Source organism: Salvelinus alpinus, chromosome 9, assembly GCF_045679555.1.
Source record: "Salvelinus alpinus chromosome 9, SLU_Salpinus.1, whole genome shotgun sequence".
Classification (NCBI taxonomy): Eukaryota; Metazoa; Chordata; class Actinopteri; order Salmoniformes; family Salmonidae; genus Salvelinus; species Salvelinus alpinus.
In genome coordinates, this window is record NC_092094.1 from 76,084,824 (window position 1) to 76,102,369 (window position 17,546).

The 17,546-nt window shown below is 44.2% G+C and overlaps 1 protein-coding gene across 3 annotated transcripts in view; it reads left to right on the forward strand.

Annotated features, from left to right (window-relative positions):
- esrrga (estrogen-related receptor gamma a) overlaps positions 1–10,905 on the forward strand; it is a 105,272-nt gene extending 94,367 nt beyond the window's left edge. For all 3 annotated transcript variants that reach the window (XM_071327221.1, XM_071327219.1, XM_071327220.1), the window contains exons 7-8: positions 96–365; positions 5,921–10,905. In XM_071327221.1, the coding sequence (XP_071183322.1) occupies positions 96–365; positions 5,921–6,165 (515 nt within the window). In that variant the 3' untranslated portion in view covers positions 6,166–10,905. The remainder of the gene's footprint in view (positions 1–95; positions 366–5,920) is intronic.
- Positions 10,906–17,546: the final 6,641 nt, after the last annotated feature.

A 17,546-nucleotide genomic window follows, 5' to 3' on the forward strand; every position in this document is an offset into this window, starting at 1 on the left:
ACAGCAGCCTAATTTTTGTTCTGAATTGATTGTATTATCCAGTGGGTTTAACCTCTTTTTCTCTCTCCCTCGCTCTCTCTCTCTCCCTCCCGCAGGTTTCTCCACGCTGTCGCTGGCAGACCAGATGAGTCTACTGCAGAGTGCGTGGATGGAGATTCTGATCCTGCGTGTGGTGTACCGCTCGCTGTCCTTCGAGGACAAGCTGGTGTATGCTGAGGACTACATCATGGACGAGGACCAGTCCAAGCTGGCAGGTCTACTTGATCTCAACAACGCCATACTGCAACTGGTGAAGAAATACAAAGCCATGAAGCTGGAGAAGGAAGAGTTTGTCACTCTCAAGGCTATCGCTCTGGCTAACTCAGGTGAGAACACACACACACACACACACACACACACACACACACACACACACACACACACACACACACACACACACACACACACACACACACACACACACACACACACACACACACACACACACACACACACACACACACACACACACACACATCCACACAGTCCCTTCCTCATGCACTCTCTTAAACAAACTCAGACAGGCACACTTCTGAGTAGCTGTTGGCACTCAACTACATTGTAGTAAATACTAAACAAGATTCTCAGAAATGGATACTGGATTTAAACCATAGCTGTAACTGTATTCCATAACTCCATGATTTCCTGTTATGTCTGGGTGTTGTTCCTGTTTCCAGTCTTGTTAACATCCTGAGTATGATTCATGCTTCCATCTAATCTCTATGAAATATCAAAGTGATATTTCATGTATTTCATTTTGAAAGCTGATATTACATTTGCCTCAGTGGTACAATGGTAAAACATTATGAATCAGTCCCCATCGTCTCTTGTCCTTGCTCTTGTAATACAAATATACAAAATGTAATAGTGTAGTCATTTACCAGATGCTTTTATCCAAAGTGACTTATGTGGCCCATGCTGGAAATAAACCCCCAACTCTGGCCTTGTTTGTTTCGTTCTCCAACCCATGTCTCCATTAGGGCTATCAGAAGGTATGTAAGGACAGAGTGTCAGAAAAAAAAGAGTTAAGATCTGAATCCTCCTCCTCTTCCTCCCCTCCTCCTCCTCCTCCTCCAACTCCCCTCCTCTTCTTCCCCTCCTCCACCTCCCCTCCTCCTCCTCCAACTCCCCTCCTCTTCCTCCCCTCCTCCACCTCCCCTTCTCTTCCTCCCCTCTTCCACCTCCCCCCCTCCTCCTCCTCCTCCTCCTCCACCTCCCCTCTTCTTCCCCTCCTCCACCTCCCTTCCTCTTCCTCCCCTCCTCCACCTCCCCTCCTCCTCCCCTCCTCCAACTCCCCTCCTCTTCTTCCCCTTCTAAATCTCCCCTCCTTCTTCTCCCCTCCTCCTCCTCCCCTACACCTCCCCTCCTCACCTCCTCCTCTCCTCTCCTCCACCTCCCCTCCTACACCTCCCTTCTCCTCCTCCCCTCCTCTTCCTCCCCTCCTCTTCCTCCCCTCCTCCACCTCCCCTCCTACACCTCCCCTTCTCCTCTTCCCCTCCTCTTCCTCCCCTCCTCCACCTCCCCTCCCACACCTCCCCTCCTCTCCTCCACCTCCCCTCCTCCTCCTCCCCTCCTCCTCCCCTCCTCTTCCTCCCCTCCTCCTCCTCCCCTCCTCTTCCTCCCCTCCTCTACCTCCCCTCCTCTTCCTCCCCTCCTCTTCCTCCCCTCCTCCTCCACCCCTCCTCCACCTCCCCTCCTCTTCCTCCCCTCCTCCCATGAGACTCATAAGAGAAGCACCGTCAAAGAGGTGATTTAAATACATCCCCATAGCAGACACACACATTCAGACAGTGAAACACGCACCTGCACACACTCACACACATACACTCCCTATCCCCCACCCTCTCCCTGAAGCGTAGTAGTGGCTGTCCCTTTTACAATTAGCATAGTGGTCTCCTCAGATGCCTGTTAAATAAGGCGCGATCATTAGGACCCCGCATGTCAATAACCGCCTCTGATGTCGTCCAGCATCGACAGTCCTGCCTAGCCCTCTTCCCCCTTCTCCCTCCCCCTCTCCTCCCAGTGACCCCATCTTTGAACTTTATCTTGATTGCCGGCCAGTAGTTTTCCCTTTAATTACAAGAAGGAAACTGTCAATAGAATCTGTTAAATGGGATGCAACGGGCGGCTTGAATGGGAGGACGGCTATTTGTTCAAATTCTCCAGCGCTCAACGTATTGACAGTTTGTTTTCTGGGGCCATGTGTGGCGATCAATCTCGGGCCGGGCCCAGCCACGCTGAAAAATGAAAGAGCAGATTGCTTCTGCTGGCCGTGGGATGACGGTTCACTATTTGGCGAGCGGAGGATTGGGGGAGAGTCTGGGAACATGGGAACGTTTCAGCCCTCCTGCCACAAGTGCACCCCAGAGAGGGCTTGGACGTGCAGCTCCTTAGAGAAATGTTTTTTTTTAAATTGATTTTGTACTTAAGTGTTCATCCATGCTGTCGATGACACAGACGGAGACTGATAGCAGCTGGAGTCCTTCACAACACGCGTCTTTGTGTGTGTTACATTTCTGCATGGGACTCATATTGAATAAACTTTATATGTCAACTGTAGGCCTCTTTGGATAGAAATGTTTTCTAAGTGGTTACTGTTGGAGATGTCTGTTAATGAAACAAATATATATTTAGGATCAGAAACTAATAAAGAAGTGATGCAGACAAGTTTATGATCAAAACTATAAGGTTTTAGTTGTTAGTCAATATTCCTTTCAGTTTGTTATAGATGAGCCAGTGTAACAACAACAGAAAGCTAGTATTAGCATTTTGAAGGGCAGGGACATAATTAATTCTTTGAATGCTAATCGTCTGCATTAATGATGGGAACCCTTAAGAAATGCTACTGAACGTGATTCACATGTAAAGATGTACGTGTGTGTGTGTTAACAGTCCTTGTTTAACCCCACTGCTCATTAGCAACATGCTACGCTAATAGAACACAGTGTTTCCTACCACTTTAAGTCTGGGACACACACACACACACACACACACACACACACACACACACACACACACACACACACACACACACACACACACACACACACACACACACACACACACACACACACACACACACACACACACACACACACACACACACAGAATAATATCTACTTGCTATTATAATTGTCAAACACTCTTGGGAGAAGTGCATCTCTTTCCTACAGAGCTAAGAAACATAGGCTATCCACACAATTACCAGGACATGTTTGACTAGCATGTTCATTTAAGTAACAGCCAAATCACATTAAGTCTCCTGTCACCTTAAGAGTTAATTGAATTCTCATTGATTTACTACTGTTACGCCATGTGGCATTTTATCTAACAGCAGTGGACAAACACCTTAGAATATGGTGTCAAATGTTTTGAATAGGAGGATAGTGTTTTACTGTGAAAAAACCCAAAAGCCACCATGTTATAACTGAAATATGGAATTAGTTAAATTGACATCTTCACGATGTTCTAAAGAGCCTTCATTGTGGCCTACGCCTTTCTACAGGAAACATAAATACTGGTGTAGTATTATCATGTATGTAGTATTATAGAAACAGATGGAATAGAGTGGAGACATACCGTGTGTAGTATTATAGAAACAGATGTAATAGAGTGGAGACATACCGCATGTAGTATTATAGGAAAAGTTGGAATAGAGTGGAGACATACCGTGTGTAGTATGATAGAGACAGATGGAAAAGTGTGGAGACATACCGTGTGTAGTATTATAGAAACAGATGAAATAGAAGAGAGACATACCGTGTGTAGTATTGTAGAAACAGATGGAATTGAGTGGAGACATAACGTGTGTAGTATTGTAGAAACAGATGGAATTGAGTGGAGACATAACGTGTGTAGTATTATAGAAACAGATGGAATAGAGTGGAGACATACCGTGTGTAGTATTATAGAAACAGATGTAATAGAGTGGAGACATACCGCATGTAGTATTATAGGAAAAGTTGGAATAGAGTGGAGACATACCGTGTGTAGTATGATAGAGACAGATGGAAAAGTGTGGAGACATACCGTGTGTAGTATTATAGAAACAGATGAAATAGAAGAGAGACATACCGTGTGTAGTATTATAGAAACAGATGGAATTGAGTGGAGACATAACGTGTGTAGTATTGTAGAAACAGATGGAATTGAGTGGAGACATAACGTGTGTAGTATTATAGAAACAGATGGAATAGAGTGGAGACATACCGTGTGTAGTATTAGACTAGTCCACAATGCTCTAGCGAGGATACTTGGTGATACTTGATGATAATAGCGTGTCGTTTTTAATCATTTTGTTTTAAGCCTTCCCCAAACCATAGCCCTAATCTTAACTACTAGGAATTAATACCTAAACTTAACCGTTTGAGTCGTTTCTGTTTTAACCCTGTAACCATGCGGAATTAACCCTGTAACTACCCGGAATGAATGCGTCAAAAATGAAACATAATATGTTGAAGGGAAACTATGAGAGCTTGTTGCTCTGTTGCATGAATATGTGAGTGGATCTGGTGTATATGTGTGTATGCATGTCGGTGTGCACGTGCGTGTGCACGCTCATGTGTGTGTGTGATAGTCAGATTGATAGTGCTGCTGGCTCTGCAGCCCTGTAAAGGTGTGTGTGTAAGCAGTTTCCTGCCGGGGGGGGGGGGGGGCTCCTGTCGGATCACAGGTCACTTTTCACATGGCCAAAGCCCCTGTCACACACTCACTCATACACACACCGCCAAATCCTGGTGATGGATGACTGAGAGCTCGCTGTCAGAATCCTGGATCAGACACACACATATACCGGGTTAGAGTATTGACCCAAACAGAGGCATGAACATCTGAACGTGTCTTTGGGGCAGAGCAGTCTGTATGTGTACGTGTGGTGGGGTTTAGAGAATTGAACCAAATGCACACACTACAACCCAGCCACTCACACCCTCCAGCTATGGGACAGTAGACTAAAGCCAGTCGTTAAATCCTGTGTGTGTGTGTGTGTGTGTGTGTGTGTGTGTGTGTGTGTGTGTGTGTGTGTGTGTGTGTGTGTGTGTGTGTGTGTGTGTGTGTGTGTGTGTGTGTGTGTGTGCGTGTGCGTGTGTGTGTGCGTGTGTTTGCGTACACCCTCCTCTCCACCACAATGTTTGGTCAGTGTGATCTGTCAATAGTTGACCTGTGATTATTATTTAACATGCATGTTTCATTGATCGGCTGGATTGATCTGGTTTCAACTCTAAAGGCCAGCCTGCATTAAGTCATTTATCCCTGGGGAGAAACACTGCTAGGGTCAACCTGGACACATGGACACATAGACAGGCCGCAGTAGCACACACACACACACACACACACACACACACACAATGATGGATGTACCCGATAGAGTGCAACAATGGTTATATACTGTGATCACCCCACCCACACTGACCTCTTGCTTGGACCATTAAGGGCCTGTGTGTGTGTGTGTGTGTGTGTGTGTGTGTGTGTGTGTGTGTGTGTGTGTGTGTGTGTGTGTGTGTGTGTGTGTGTGTGTGTGTGTGTGTGTGTGTGTGTGTGTGTGTGTGTGTGTGTGTGCGTGTGCGTGTGCGTGTGTTGGACTGGAGTTGTGAAATCCATCGCAGTACCACACCCATCCCCAGTGCTCATAAATGCTCCAGTACCGACTCAGTATGCTAATGACTGTGTTTGACATTACCCCTGAGACAGGAAAATACAGACAGGCCAGGCTATTGTTCAGCTGGGGAGTGTCTCTCTCTCTCTCTCTCTCTCTCTCTCTCTCTCTTTCTCTCTCTCTCTTTCTCTCTCATTCTGTGATGATATAGTCATGTAGTATGTGTAAAGATTAACCTCTATCTGCTTTATTTGCCCTCCCTTCCTCGTTCCCTCCCTCCCCCTGTAGACTCCATGCACATAGAGGACGTGGAGGCAGTGCAGAAGCTCCAGGACGTGCTCCATGAGGCCCTGCAGGACTACGAGGCGGGCCAGCACCCGGAGGACCCTCGTCGGGCAGGCAAGCTGCTGATGACCCTGCCTCTGCTCCGCCAGACCTCCACCAAGGCCGTGCAGCACTTCTACAGCATCAAGCAGGACGGCAAGGTCCCCATGCACAAACTCTTCCTGGAACTGCTGGAGGCCAAGGTCTGATTGGCTAACCACGTCAACAACCCCCAATATGTCAGTCTGTCAGTCGCACCCAGCCTCCTCCCATTGACCCCCCCCCCCCCCCTCCCGTAACCCCACATGACCCCTGAACCTCCCAAACCGCCGCCCACTGAGAGGGATGGGCGGGACTAACCTCTGAACTTTAACCCCTGACCTCTGTGCATAAGGGAAGACACTGACACTGAGACGAGCCCTCTGCTGGAGGGCCGTATGTGTATAGATTATAGACAAGTCATAAACCAGTTACCATAACAACGGCCCTGTAAACTATTGACTCTCAACCACAAGTCACTTATACATATAAGAATGATTAACGATGTGATTATTGACTATTGACTGATGAAAATGTTTAAACGAGGAATTTAAAAAGAAAAGAAGAGAGACTGTGAAGCTTTCTCAACTTCTTCTCAGTTTCCCAACACAGTTTTTACAGGATGTGCTGTTGAAGAAAACGTTTGAAAATGAACAAAGACTTTTTGTTGATGATTTTCATGACGAAATGTGTAACGGAGAAGAGCAGAGTGGAAAGGAGGAGAGGAGACTTGCCCTGCCAAAGGATGGAGATCCATTCAGTGGATGCCAGCAAACTTTACTATCAGCCCCTGACACCTCCTGTTACTCCTAATATCTTCTGATACACCCCCCCTCCCCCAAATATCTGGTGCCCCCAGTACCCCACCCCAAGTATTTACCTCTTACTGCAGTCTGGCCTGCTTAACTACAGTATTATAACACACACACGCATAACACACACACACACACACACAGTCACACCAACACACGCACACACACACACACACACACACACACACACACACACACACACACACACACACACACACACACACACACACACACACACACACACACACACACACACACACACACACACACACACACACACACACACACACACACACACAGAGTCTTGTACAGCTAACCTTGTGGGGACACACACTTCAGTCCCATTCAAAATCCTAACCCTAGTTCCTAACCTTAACCCTTAATGTAATTCTAACCCTAACACTAATTCTAACATTAACCCTAAACCCCCTAGAAATAGCATTTGACCTCGTGGGGACTAACAAAATGTCCCCAGTTGCTCAAATGTTGGTTCATTTACTCTTCTTGTGGGGACTTCTGATCCCGCATAACTTCTGGTCCCCACAAGAATAGTTAGACACGTCCACACATACAACACACACACAGTCCCCAATGTGCCAGCCTAATAACAGATCGTTGTCATCACCCCCAGCCTTCCCTTTGGGTTTGTCCACTTTAATCACTTACAGCAGTTAGACTCCCTCGTTGCTCTTTTCTGTTAAGTCTTCCAGAGGGTTCGTAGACATGATGTAGTGGCGTGATGATGATCTTTTTTGAGGGAGATGGGGAAGCTTTAGTCACTCATGCAATATGGACGAGAGGTATGGGGGCGCCGAAGGGACAGACACATATTTATGGTTGTTTTTCAACTTGTTTGGTCTTATTTTTATTGAAATGAATATAAGGGTGTAAATATATGATCCGGTCATCATATATGGTCTACATGATTCTTTTGTTTTGTTTATATTGTGTTAATAAGAAAGCAATCAATATATGTGTTTTTCTATCAGCTTTACCACTTTCAGCAATTCTATATGGATATATATATGGATCGACTCTTATCTTCAATAAGCAATAGTCATTTAAAAGGAGGGTGCATATTAACATGTATGCAATTCATGTTTGTGCCAGTCTTCGTTGAGGGGGGGGGGGGGGGGGGGGTTAGCATTTCTACCAGGTGTAGCTTCTCTCTGTGTGCTTGCCATAGGCTATTAGATGACATAGTCCTAGAAGCAAACTAACCCAAGGCTAGGGAAGCACCATGACTGTGCAGGCAAGCAGGTAACTCATGCATTTGACTCTTAAGGCCGCCATTGTACCAAGAACAGTAATCTGTAGCCGAGATATAATACTAGACTAGCACTTAGGAAAGCTTTTAACAGCGGTGGGCTCATAGGAAGGAATGAGGTTGGGATTTGGTCCAGGGTTTTTGTACGCAGATTAAGAACGGCAATATCCATAATCTAGATTATGATGTACTCTAATATAAAATGGTAACTGGTTCCAGTTGAGAAGCTAAACGATAAGTCAAGTAATCTACGTCACTCTCTATAACAAATATGTCAGTATTATTAGTAAGGGGTATTTTCTGAACCTTCTTAACCATTGTATATTGTAAATTAACAGATTATAATTCTAACCTAAGACATTTTATTGGAACAAAACACAAAAAATACAAAAATACAAAAACAGAAAAATGTAGTTCAGCTTCTCAGTGTTTCATGTTTGCTGCTTTTCTGAAAAACGTTCCCTTTGTTGTTCTCTTTCCTTTCGTTTTTTTTTCTTCCTCTTCCCTGTCTTTTCCTTCCGTTGCGTTCGACGACGTCGTCGTGTACTTTCTCGTGGTGGTTCTAGTTCTCGTGCCGTGCGCTTTTTTTAGACACAGGGTAGAAGTAGAGACAACGGTGGATGTACCGATCCTCAGGAGATAAGGGGCGGCGTGTTCTCACATACCTGCCAATTTACCAGGAAACAAGGCTCTTCTTCCTAGCTAGTTCAACTGATCCAACAACAACATCATCATCATAATAACCTGTACTGACTTAGAAGAGAATAACAAGTATCTAAAGGAAGAAACAAAGTATATAAAAAGGGATCATTTGTGTAACTCTTTCTTGTAGAATAACAATGTATATCTTAGGTTTAAATAAATGAAAAATAAAAAATACATTTGAGCATTTCCCGAACTATAGATTACTTTTTTTGATAACTCGCTGTACATACTGCCTTCCTTCCATTTAGAAACAGCCACGTTGTAACATTATCTAAACTCTGAGGTTGCAAAGGACAACAACAACAACAAAAAATACATTTTATTTTTTATTTTTGAGTTCAACTCGTTTCCAAAACTCTCGCTTTAACTTTGTGTGCTTATTAAAAATAATGAAAAATAAAAAATAAAGATTACAATGTTGTTATTTTCTAGGACTAATGGGGCGGGGGGTGGGGGGGTTGTGTTTCTAATTCATTTATCTTCTTCCTTGGTCTTGTTTGTTAACTACCGTGTATGTATCATTGGCTAAACATAAAGAGACCATGGTTTGTAGAAAGTACTTTATTGAAAGTACTTTACTGGAAGTACTTTTGTAAATTCAGGCTTCAATTCAATCAATTGCAGACTGTGAATGTTAAAGCTGTATTTTAAAGACAGGCGTGGTTTTATGTCAATATCTAATGGCAATAGTTTATGCGACAGCAGCTTGCTTGGTGTGGCAATTTTAGCACGGTTACACCTCAGATACTGTGTGAAACCGCAATGTGGTTTTACTTAATCTGCAGTTCATTGAATTGCGGCCTGAATTCTCTACAGCCCCTGATGAGTGAGACAATAACGTCAAAGCTCTTTTTGGGAAACGTGTTGGCTCGTCTATCATTTCCATACACAACTCCTGAAAGAGAGGTGCTGTTTCCTTTTTCTCTGTCGGCTTCTGTTTTTAGTTGATGTCTCTGTCTAACTGTTTTTCCATTTTCAAACCGATACTATGTACTGGCCTATAAAAGGAGCTGAAAGAGTACACAACAGTCTCTCAGAGGTGATTTAAGCTGAGCTGAATTGGACATTTAATAGTTGATGGCAAACCATGATAATAACAAAATAATAATAATCAAAACCTTGTCAGAGAATAAGGTCAAAGGCTAATTTTACAACATTGTACGTATCAGTCTCAAGACACAGTTAAGCTGATTAGCTACACATCATTGACTATTCAATATTCTTAGTTAACATAAAAATTACCATAACAACACATGATAATTCTCACTACGAAACTGCTTGTGTGTAGATTGTTGCCACAAATATTGTTGGCTGATACACATATTTCTAGCGGCTTAAATCATGCTGAGGTTTTGCTATGTATATTTCAACCCCTTCTATGGATCATATTTAAGATAGAGAGAGAGGGGAGTAATTTAGCCATAACGAACGAGGGCGTTTATTCTCCCAACGTGATGTTGTTATTTAAAGCAATATGACTGTGCAACAAAGAGACGGGACGGACAGACGTTGCACTTTTTGTTTGAATTTGATCAACATGCTGTATCTATTGGACTATTTTGCAATTAAACGATACGAAATAAGGAAATGAACATGTACAAACAACTGCTATATTTTATGAGAAGCGAAGGAGGAGAATAGTGAGTGTTAGTCAAGTATGTATTTATGCCGAGGTGTAGCCTACATACCACTTGTGTGCTTAGGTTATAACCTGGCAGTTTGACATGCAAATGTATGAAAAAGATACAGGGGGGGGGGGGGTAAAGAAAGACGGAAAAACATGAAACAATTATATATGATTCACATTATGAAAAAAAGATAAGATAAATCTTCCGACCAGGAGTTGCTGGGACGCCGTGTAGTGAGAAACATGTCCGTAGTTGTAGATGTGCTTCACATCAGTTAACGATTACCTGTATATTTTTGTGACGTGTGTATCATACAGCGTGCTCCAACAATATGTCCATTTGTGTAAATGTATTTATTTTACATTGTATATATTGTCCAATGCAAAAAAGAGAGACCTACGATTCTGTAACTATGATCAGTTCAGATGTGTTACTCCCATCATGCCTTTCAGGATAACGGTAGAGCAATATTAAAACATGCTTCCAGGTTTGACCTCCCTCTCTCTACCGCATCCTTCTTTACCATCCAATACACACGCACGCACGCACGCACGCACACACACACACACACACACACACACACACACACACACACACACACACACACACACACACACACACACACACACACACACACACACACACACACACACACACACACACACACACACACACACACTGCTCTAGTTAGTGTAGGTAATGACATGGGGCAGCCTTTGGAAAACTAGGTTTATCACGTAGTTGAGTCAACGCGATTTGGAAGAATGGCCACGTGACACTATGACATAGGTAGCATCCCTATGTCATCGTCGCAGTCCACTTCAACAGGCCTATAGCATCAGATGCTGAAGAATACATCATGTGTCTCAGCCACGCACATTCAAACACACACACACACGCAGTTAGACAGATAGAGGGACAGAAACCACAATGTTACAGAAGGAAGAGATAAACCCCACAGACCGCCAGGAGAGAGAGACAGAGAGGGAAAGAAGAGAGAAGACGCAAACAGAGAAAGCAAGCGGGCTTCACAGTGGAGCGAATCTACCACGTCTCCTCCTGAACTCTCACTCCCTCTCCCGCTTAAAACTCCTAGCATTCAGCCACGTGCCATACGAGGAGATGGACAGTCTTTTCTCCCAGGCCCTGGAGTGAGTGCCTCATACATCCCGCACCCTGTCTGTCCCCCAGCTCTGCTCTGTTACTACGAACCAGCGGTAATGTGGGCAGATATTTAATGTTCTGAAGCAGAAGCGTTTAAGCCTTTCAAACGGGGAGCGCTGACCTCCAGGCAAAGATTTTTCAACGAGATGACATCAGTAGATATTAGCCGAGCAGGGCCCAATGGTTCCGGAGAGATTTTTTTTATTGTATTATTTGTCGCCGCCACTGCTGCACATACGTTTTACTCCTTGGCTTCGGAGTTCATTTATTTTATTTTATCTTTATACCATTGATTCATTATTATGATACAATAAAAGCTACTTGAGCATTTCAGCTGCTGAGTGCCGTTATCGTTAACCTTGTGGAACGCCCCAAGACCTCCTGCGCATCTCTAATGAGTACTTTAACCCTTTACCCCCCTCCATCTCTAATGAGTACTTTAACCCTTTACCCCCCTCCATCTCTAATGAGTACTTTAACCCTTTACCCCCCTCCATCTCTAATGAGTACTTTAACCCTTTACCCCCCTCCATCTCTAATGAGTACTTTAACTCTTTACCCCCCTCCATCTCTAATGAGTACTTTAACCCTTTACCCCCCTCCATCTCTAATGAGTACTTTAACCCTTTACCCCCCTCCATCTCTAATGAGTACTTTAACTCTTTACCCCCCTCCATCTCTAATGAGTACTTTAACCCTTTACCCCCCTCCATCTCTAATGAGTACTTTAACCCTTTACCCCCCTCCATCTCTAATGAGTACTTTAACTCTTTACCCCCCTCCATCTCTAATGAGTACTTTAACCCTTTACCCCCCTCCATCTCTAATGAGTACTTTAACCCTTTACCCCCCTCCATCTCTAATGAGTACTTTAACTCTTTACCCCCCTCCATCTCTAATGAGTACTTTAACCCTTTACCCCCCTCCATCTCTAATGAGTACTTTAACTCTTTACCCCCCTCCATCTCTAATGAGTACTTTAACTCTTTACCCCCCTCCATCTCTAATGAGTACTTTAACCCTTTACCCCCCTCCATCTCTAATGAGTACTTTAACTCTTTACCCCCCTCCATCTCTAATGAGTACTTTAACTCTTTACCCCCCTCCATCTCTAATGAGTACTTTAACCCTTTACCCCCCTCCATCTCTAATGAGTACTTTAACTCTTTACCCCCCTCCATCTCTAATGAGTACTTTAACTCTTTACCCCCCTCCATCTCTAATGAGTACTTTAACTCTTTACCCCCCTCCATCTCTCTTTCCCGCTCTCTCTTTCTCGCTCAACCTCCGTCTCGCCCTCTTCTTTCTCTCTAAACATCCCTATCTCTCTCTCCATATTTCTCTCTCTTTCTCTCTTTCCCCCACCCCCCCCTCCCTTCTTTCCTCTATGCATTAGAGCTTGGGAGGACGGCCCAAACCACGGCAATCTAAAAGGGGCAGAGAGCAGCATAGAAAGATAAAGACAGGAACCATAAAGCATATTCCACACTCATATTTCATATAAAAGATGTCATGTAACTCAAATGTCTGCAGCCAAACTGAAACTATTCCATTAAAGGGATAGTTAGGTGTTTTGTCAACAAGGCCCTCTATCTACATCCCCAGAGTCAGATGAACTTGCAGATACCATTTGTATGTATCTGCGTCCAGTATGAAGGAAGTTAGAGGTAATTTCGCGAGCCATTGTTAACTGGCGTTAGCGCAATGACTGGAAGTGTACAAAACTCCCACTCATTGTGCTAACGCTAGTTAGCAACTTCCTTCAAACTTGTACGCAGATACATCCAGTTTTTACCCACGAGTTCAACTGACTCTGAGGAAGTAGATAAAGGGCCTCAAAATCCCAACCTATCCCTTTAAACAATTAGAGCTATCCAGGGACACCCGTAACATAAAATCTCCAAAACATAAGGAACTTATACAGGCAGGCAGCATTTACTTGGCCACATTCCCATTTAGTTTGATGGGATTTCAGTGCGTGTTTTATTGGGTCAGGGTGGTTTCACTTCGCAAGGATTGGATTTTTGCTCCCTTCATTGACGTTGGGGTCAGACTCCTTGGGTGCCATGTCTGTTTTGGGCACTGTGATCTGTGAGGTGCTAATTTGCGCTGCTTCGCACAGATGGTGTTTTGTCACTGAGCGCGGCCATTTTCCCTCTCAGTATCAACTCTAGGCCTCTCCTGGGCTTCACAGGCCTGGTCACACACACACTCACAGTAGTAACGGCCTATTACAGCTACCCCTCGTCCAACCTAGAACAATCACTTTTCAGGACAGTGCATGTGTGTGGATATATGTGGTAGTGTGTGAAAAACTGCATGTGTGAGAGTGTACATTTGTGGCAAGTGAATTGAGGAGATCCACAATCCATTTTCTGAAAAATATTGTTGCATTCAAAACTAAATTGTTGATAAGGCATAGTGAACTGTACGTCTGAAGTCTCTAATAGCTGTTATGTTATCTAGACACGTGCACAAAAGTGCTAAATGTGTTCGTTCAGAACAATTTTGAATACCGCCATTTTGATTGCATTGAGATTGCATCAGGCTTCACATATACGTACAGTTGATGTTAAACCATTCCAGAAGAACTGTGTGCACCGCACTGTACTGGTATATGCTGTTCTCACTATCATTCTCACTATCACTATCAACCAGTATCACATTCTATCACATTCTGTTCTTTCTTCTTTGTCCCTTTTCTTTTTTCAGAGCTCCTCTCCATCTCATACCCCTCCATCCCTCTATCATTCTCTCTGTCGTTCCCTTTTATATCTCTCTATCATTCCTTTCTTCATTCCCTCGATCGTTCTCTCCTTTATTCCCTCCATCACTCGTCCCCTGAACGCTCTAATGGTTTGTGGCTGGCTGGGGGAAAAGCCTCAGGGAATGTTGAGGACTACTTAACACTGAAATGTTAACTAGTGGATCACTCACTGGTAATTAATGGGCTTTAGAACAAAAGGTTGTTACACCATCTCTCTCTCTCTCTCTCTCTCTCTCTCTCTCTCTCTCTCTCTCTCTCTCTCTCTCTCTCTCTCTCTCTCTCTCTCTCTCTCTCTCTCTCTCTCTCTCTCTCTCTCTCTCTCTCTCTCTCTCTCTCTCTCTCTCTCTCAGGGATGAAATGGATAGTATGGCCGCGGGGCTGAGTTAGCGAGCGTAAGAGGGTCACACCGCCAGCGTTTATTTGCACTTAAATGTTTTACTCTCCATTCGATGGGCCATTAATTTAGTTAGTGCACTTTTATAAATAGTTTGGTGTGTCATTGTCAAGTGAATTAGTGGCACTTTAAACCCTTCACTAGGGGCCTATATAGCACCAGACACCATCGTAGCCACCCAGTAGATAGGCTCGGACCAGCTTCCCTATATGATGCACTTATTGTAAGTCTCTCTGGATAAGAGCACCTGCTAAATGACTGAGTGATAAATTGTAATTGTGAGACCATCTTTTTTTTTACAGTGTTTCATTAAGGACAGGAGTGTATCTGTGGCCATAGAGCTACTGACACGGATACATGGCTCTACAATGAATGGTCATAGATTCACGTGGATAGAGATCCAAGGGAAATTCAACAATTCATTGTGCAATTCCTATTGATATTGTGTAACTATTGCAGGGAGACATCACCGTATAAGGATCACAAATGTTGTGTCTAAATGCAATGTTCTCCTATTATAAAACCCATAATGCGTCATAATGCATAATACAATATAATACGTTCATAGTTTGGTAGTTGCACAGTCAGGCAGTGCAGCTTGGACTAAGAAAACAACCTGCCTGCTGGGTGATTTCAAAAGTCATAGTCGGCAGGTAGCCTGGTGGTTAGAGTGTTGGGCCAGTAACTGATAGGCTTCTGGATCAAATCCCTGAGCTGACAAGGTTAGAAAAAGATATGTTCTTCTGCCCCTGAACAAAGCAGTTGTAAATAAGAGTTTTTTCTTAACTTACTTGCCTAGTTAAATAAAAGGTACAAAAGAAATAGTCAATTGATAAAACATTTTTATAAACCTAGCCTGAAAAAAGCATTCAATTTGACAAAACAGCGATAACTACAGTGGACTTCAGAGTCACGTGGCCAAACGTGTTTGAATTTCCCTAATAAGCTGACAACCAGGGAGCCAGTTAGAACAGTGAGTCAGAGCCTGTTTGTGTGAAGGAATGGCCGCCTTGCACTTTTAGCAGCAGGATAATGTAGACAGTGTGTGCTGGGTGTGGAGGTGGGGGGTTAATTCGGTCCTATGGAAACTCAGCAGGAGGGGGATTGCTGGGCATGGGCCTGGGGGTGAACGTCTGATTCCGAATAAAATGCTGAGAACACACAGACGTTCTGGACACACTGACTCGGATATTATTAAATCACCATGGGTTGCTATGATGTGCTGCGTTCATGCATTGTTTTAATGTTTTATATAGGTTAAGTTACACTTTATAATACTCCATTATAAATAAACAGAAATGTTTATAAATGTTTATGAATGCATTAATGGTGTGGACATGAGTTTTATTGTACAAGTGGGAAGAGGAAAATGACAGGCTCTCAGATATCCAGAAGTCAATACGGGCAAAATCGGATGGACAGAAGAGGGGAGGAGAAGAGACGATATAAATGGGTGAGAGGAAGAGACTGGAGGATAGAGGAGAAGAGACTGGAGGGTACAGGAGAAGAGACTGGAGGATAGAGGAGAAGAGACTGAAGGATAGAGGAGAAGAGACTGGAGGAGAAGAGACTGGAGGATAGAGGAGAAGAGACTGGAGGATAGAGGAGAAGAGACTGGAGGATAGAGGAGGAGAGACTGGAGGAGAAGAGGAGAAGAGACTGGAGGATAGAGGAGAAGAGACTGGAGGAGAAGAGACTGGAGGATAGAGGAGAAGAGACTGGAGGATAGAGGAGAAGAGACTGGAGGGTAGAGGAGAAGAGACTGGAGGATAGAGGAGAAGAGACTGGAGGATAGAGGAGGAGAGACTGGAGGAGAAGAGGAGAAGAGACTGGAGGATAGAGGAGAAGAGACTGGAGGATAGAGGAGAAGAGACTGGAGGAGAAGAGGAGAAGAGACTGGAGGATAGAGGAGAAGAGACTGGAGGATAGAGGAGAAGAGACTGGAGGATAGAGGAGGAGAGACTGGAGGATAGAGGAGAAGAGACTGGAGGAGAAGAGGAGAAGAGACTGGAGGATAGAGGAGAAGAGACTGGAATATAGAGGAGAAGAGACTGGAGGAGAAGAGGAGAAGAGACTGGAGGATAGAGGAGAAGAGACTGGAGGATAGAGGAGAAGAGACTGGAGGATAGAGGAGAAGAGACTGGAAGATAGAGGAGAAGAGACTGGAGGAGAAGAGGAGAAGAGACTGGAGGATAGAGGAGAAGAGACTGGAGGATAGAGGATAAGAGACTGGAGGATAGAGGAGGAGAGACTGGAGGAGAAGAGGAGAAGAGACTGGAAGATAGAGGAGAAGAGACTGGAGGATAGAGGAGAAGAGACTGGAGGATGGAGGAGAAGAGACTGGAGGAGAAGAGACTGGAGGATAGAGGAGAAGAGACTGGAGGAGAAGAGACTGGAGGATAGAGGAGAAGAGACTAGAGGATAGAGGAGAAGAGACTGGAAGATAAGAGGAGAAGAGACTGGAGGATAGAAGAGAAGAGACTGGAAGATAAGAGGAGAAGAGACTGGAAGATAAGAGGAGAAGAGACTGGAGGATAGAGGAGAAGACACTGGAAGATAAGAGGAGAAGAGACTGGAAGATAAGAGGAGAAGAGACTGGAAGATAGAGGAGAAGAGACTGGAGGATAGAAGAGAAGAGACTGGAAGATAAGAGGAGAAGAGACTGGAAGATAAGAGGAGAAGAGACTGGAAGATAGAGGAGAAGAGACTGGAGGATAGAAGAGAAGAGACTGGAAGATAAGAGGAGAAGAGACTGGAAGATAGAGGAGAAGAGACTGGAGGATAGAAGAGAAGAGACTGGAAGATAAGAGGAGA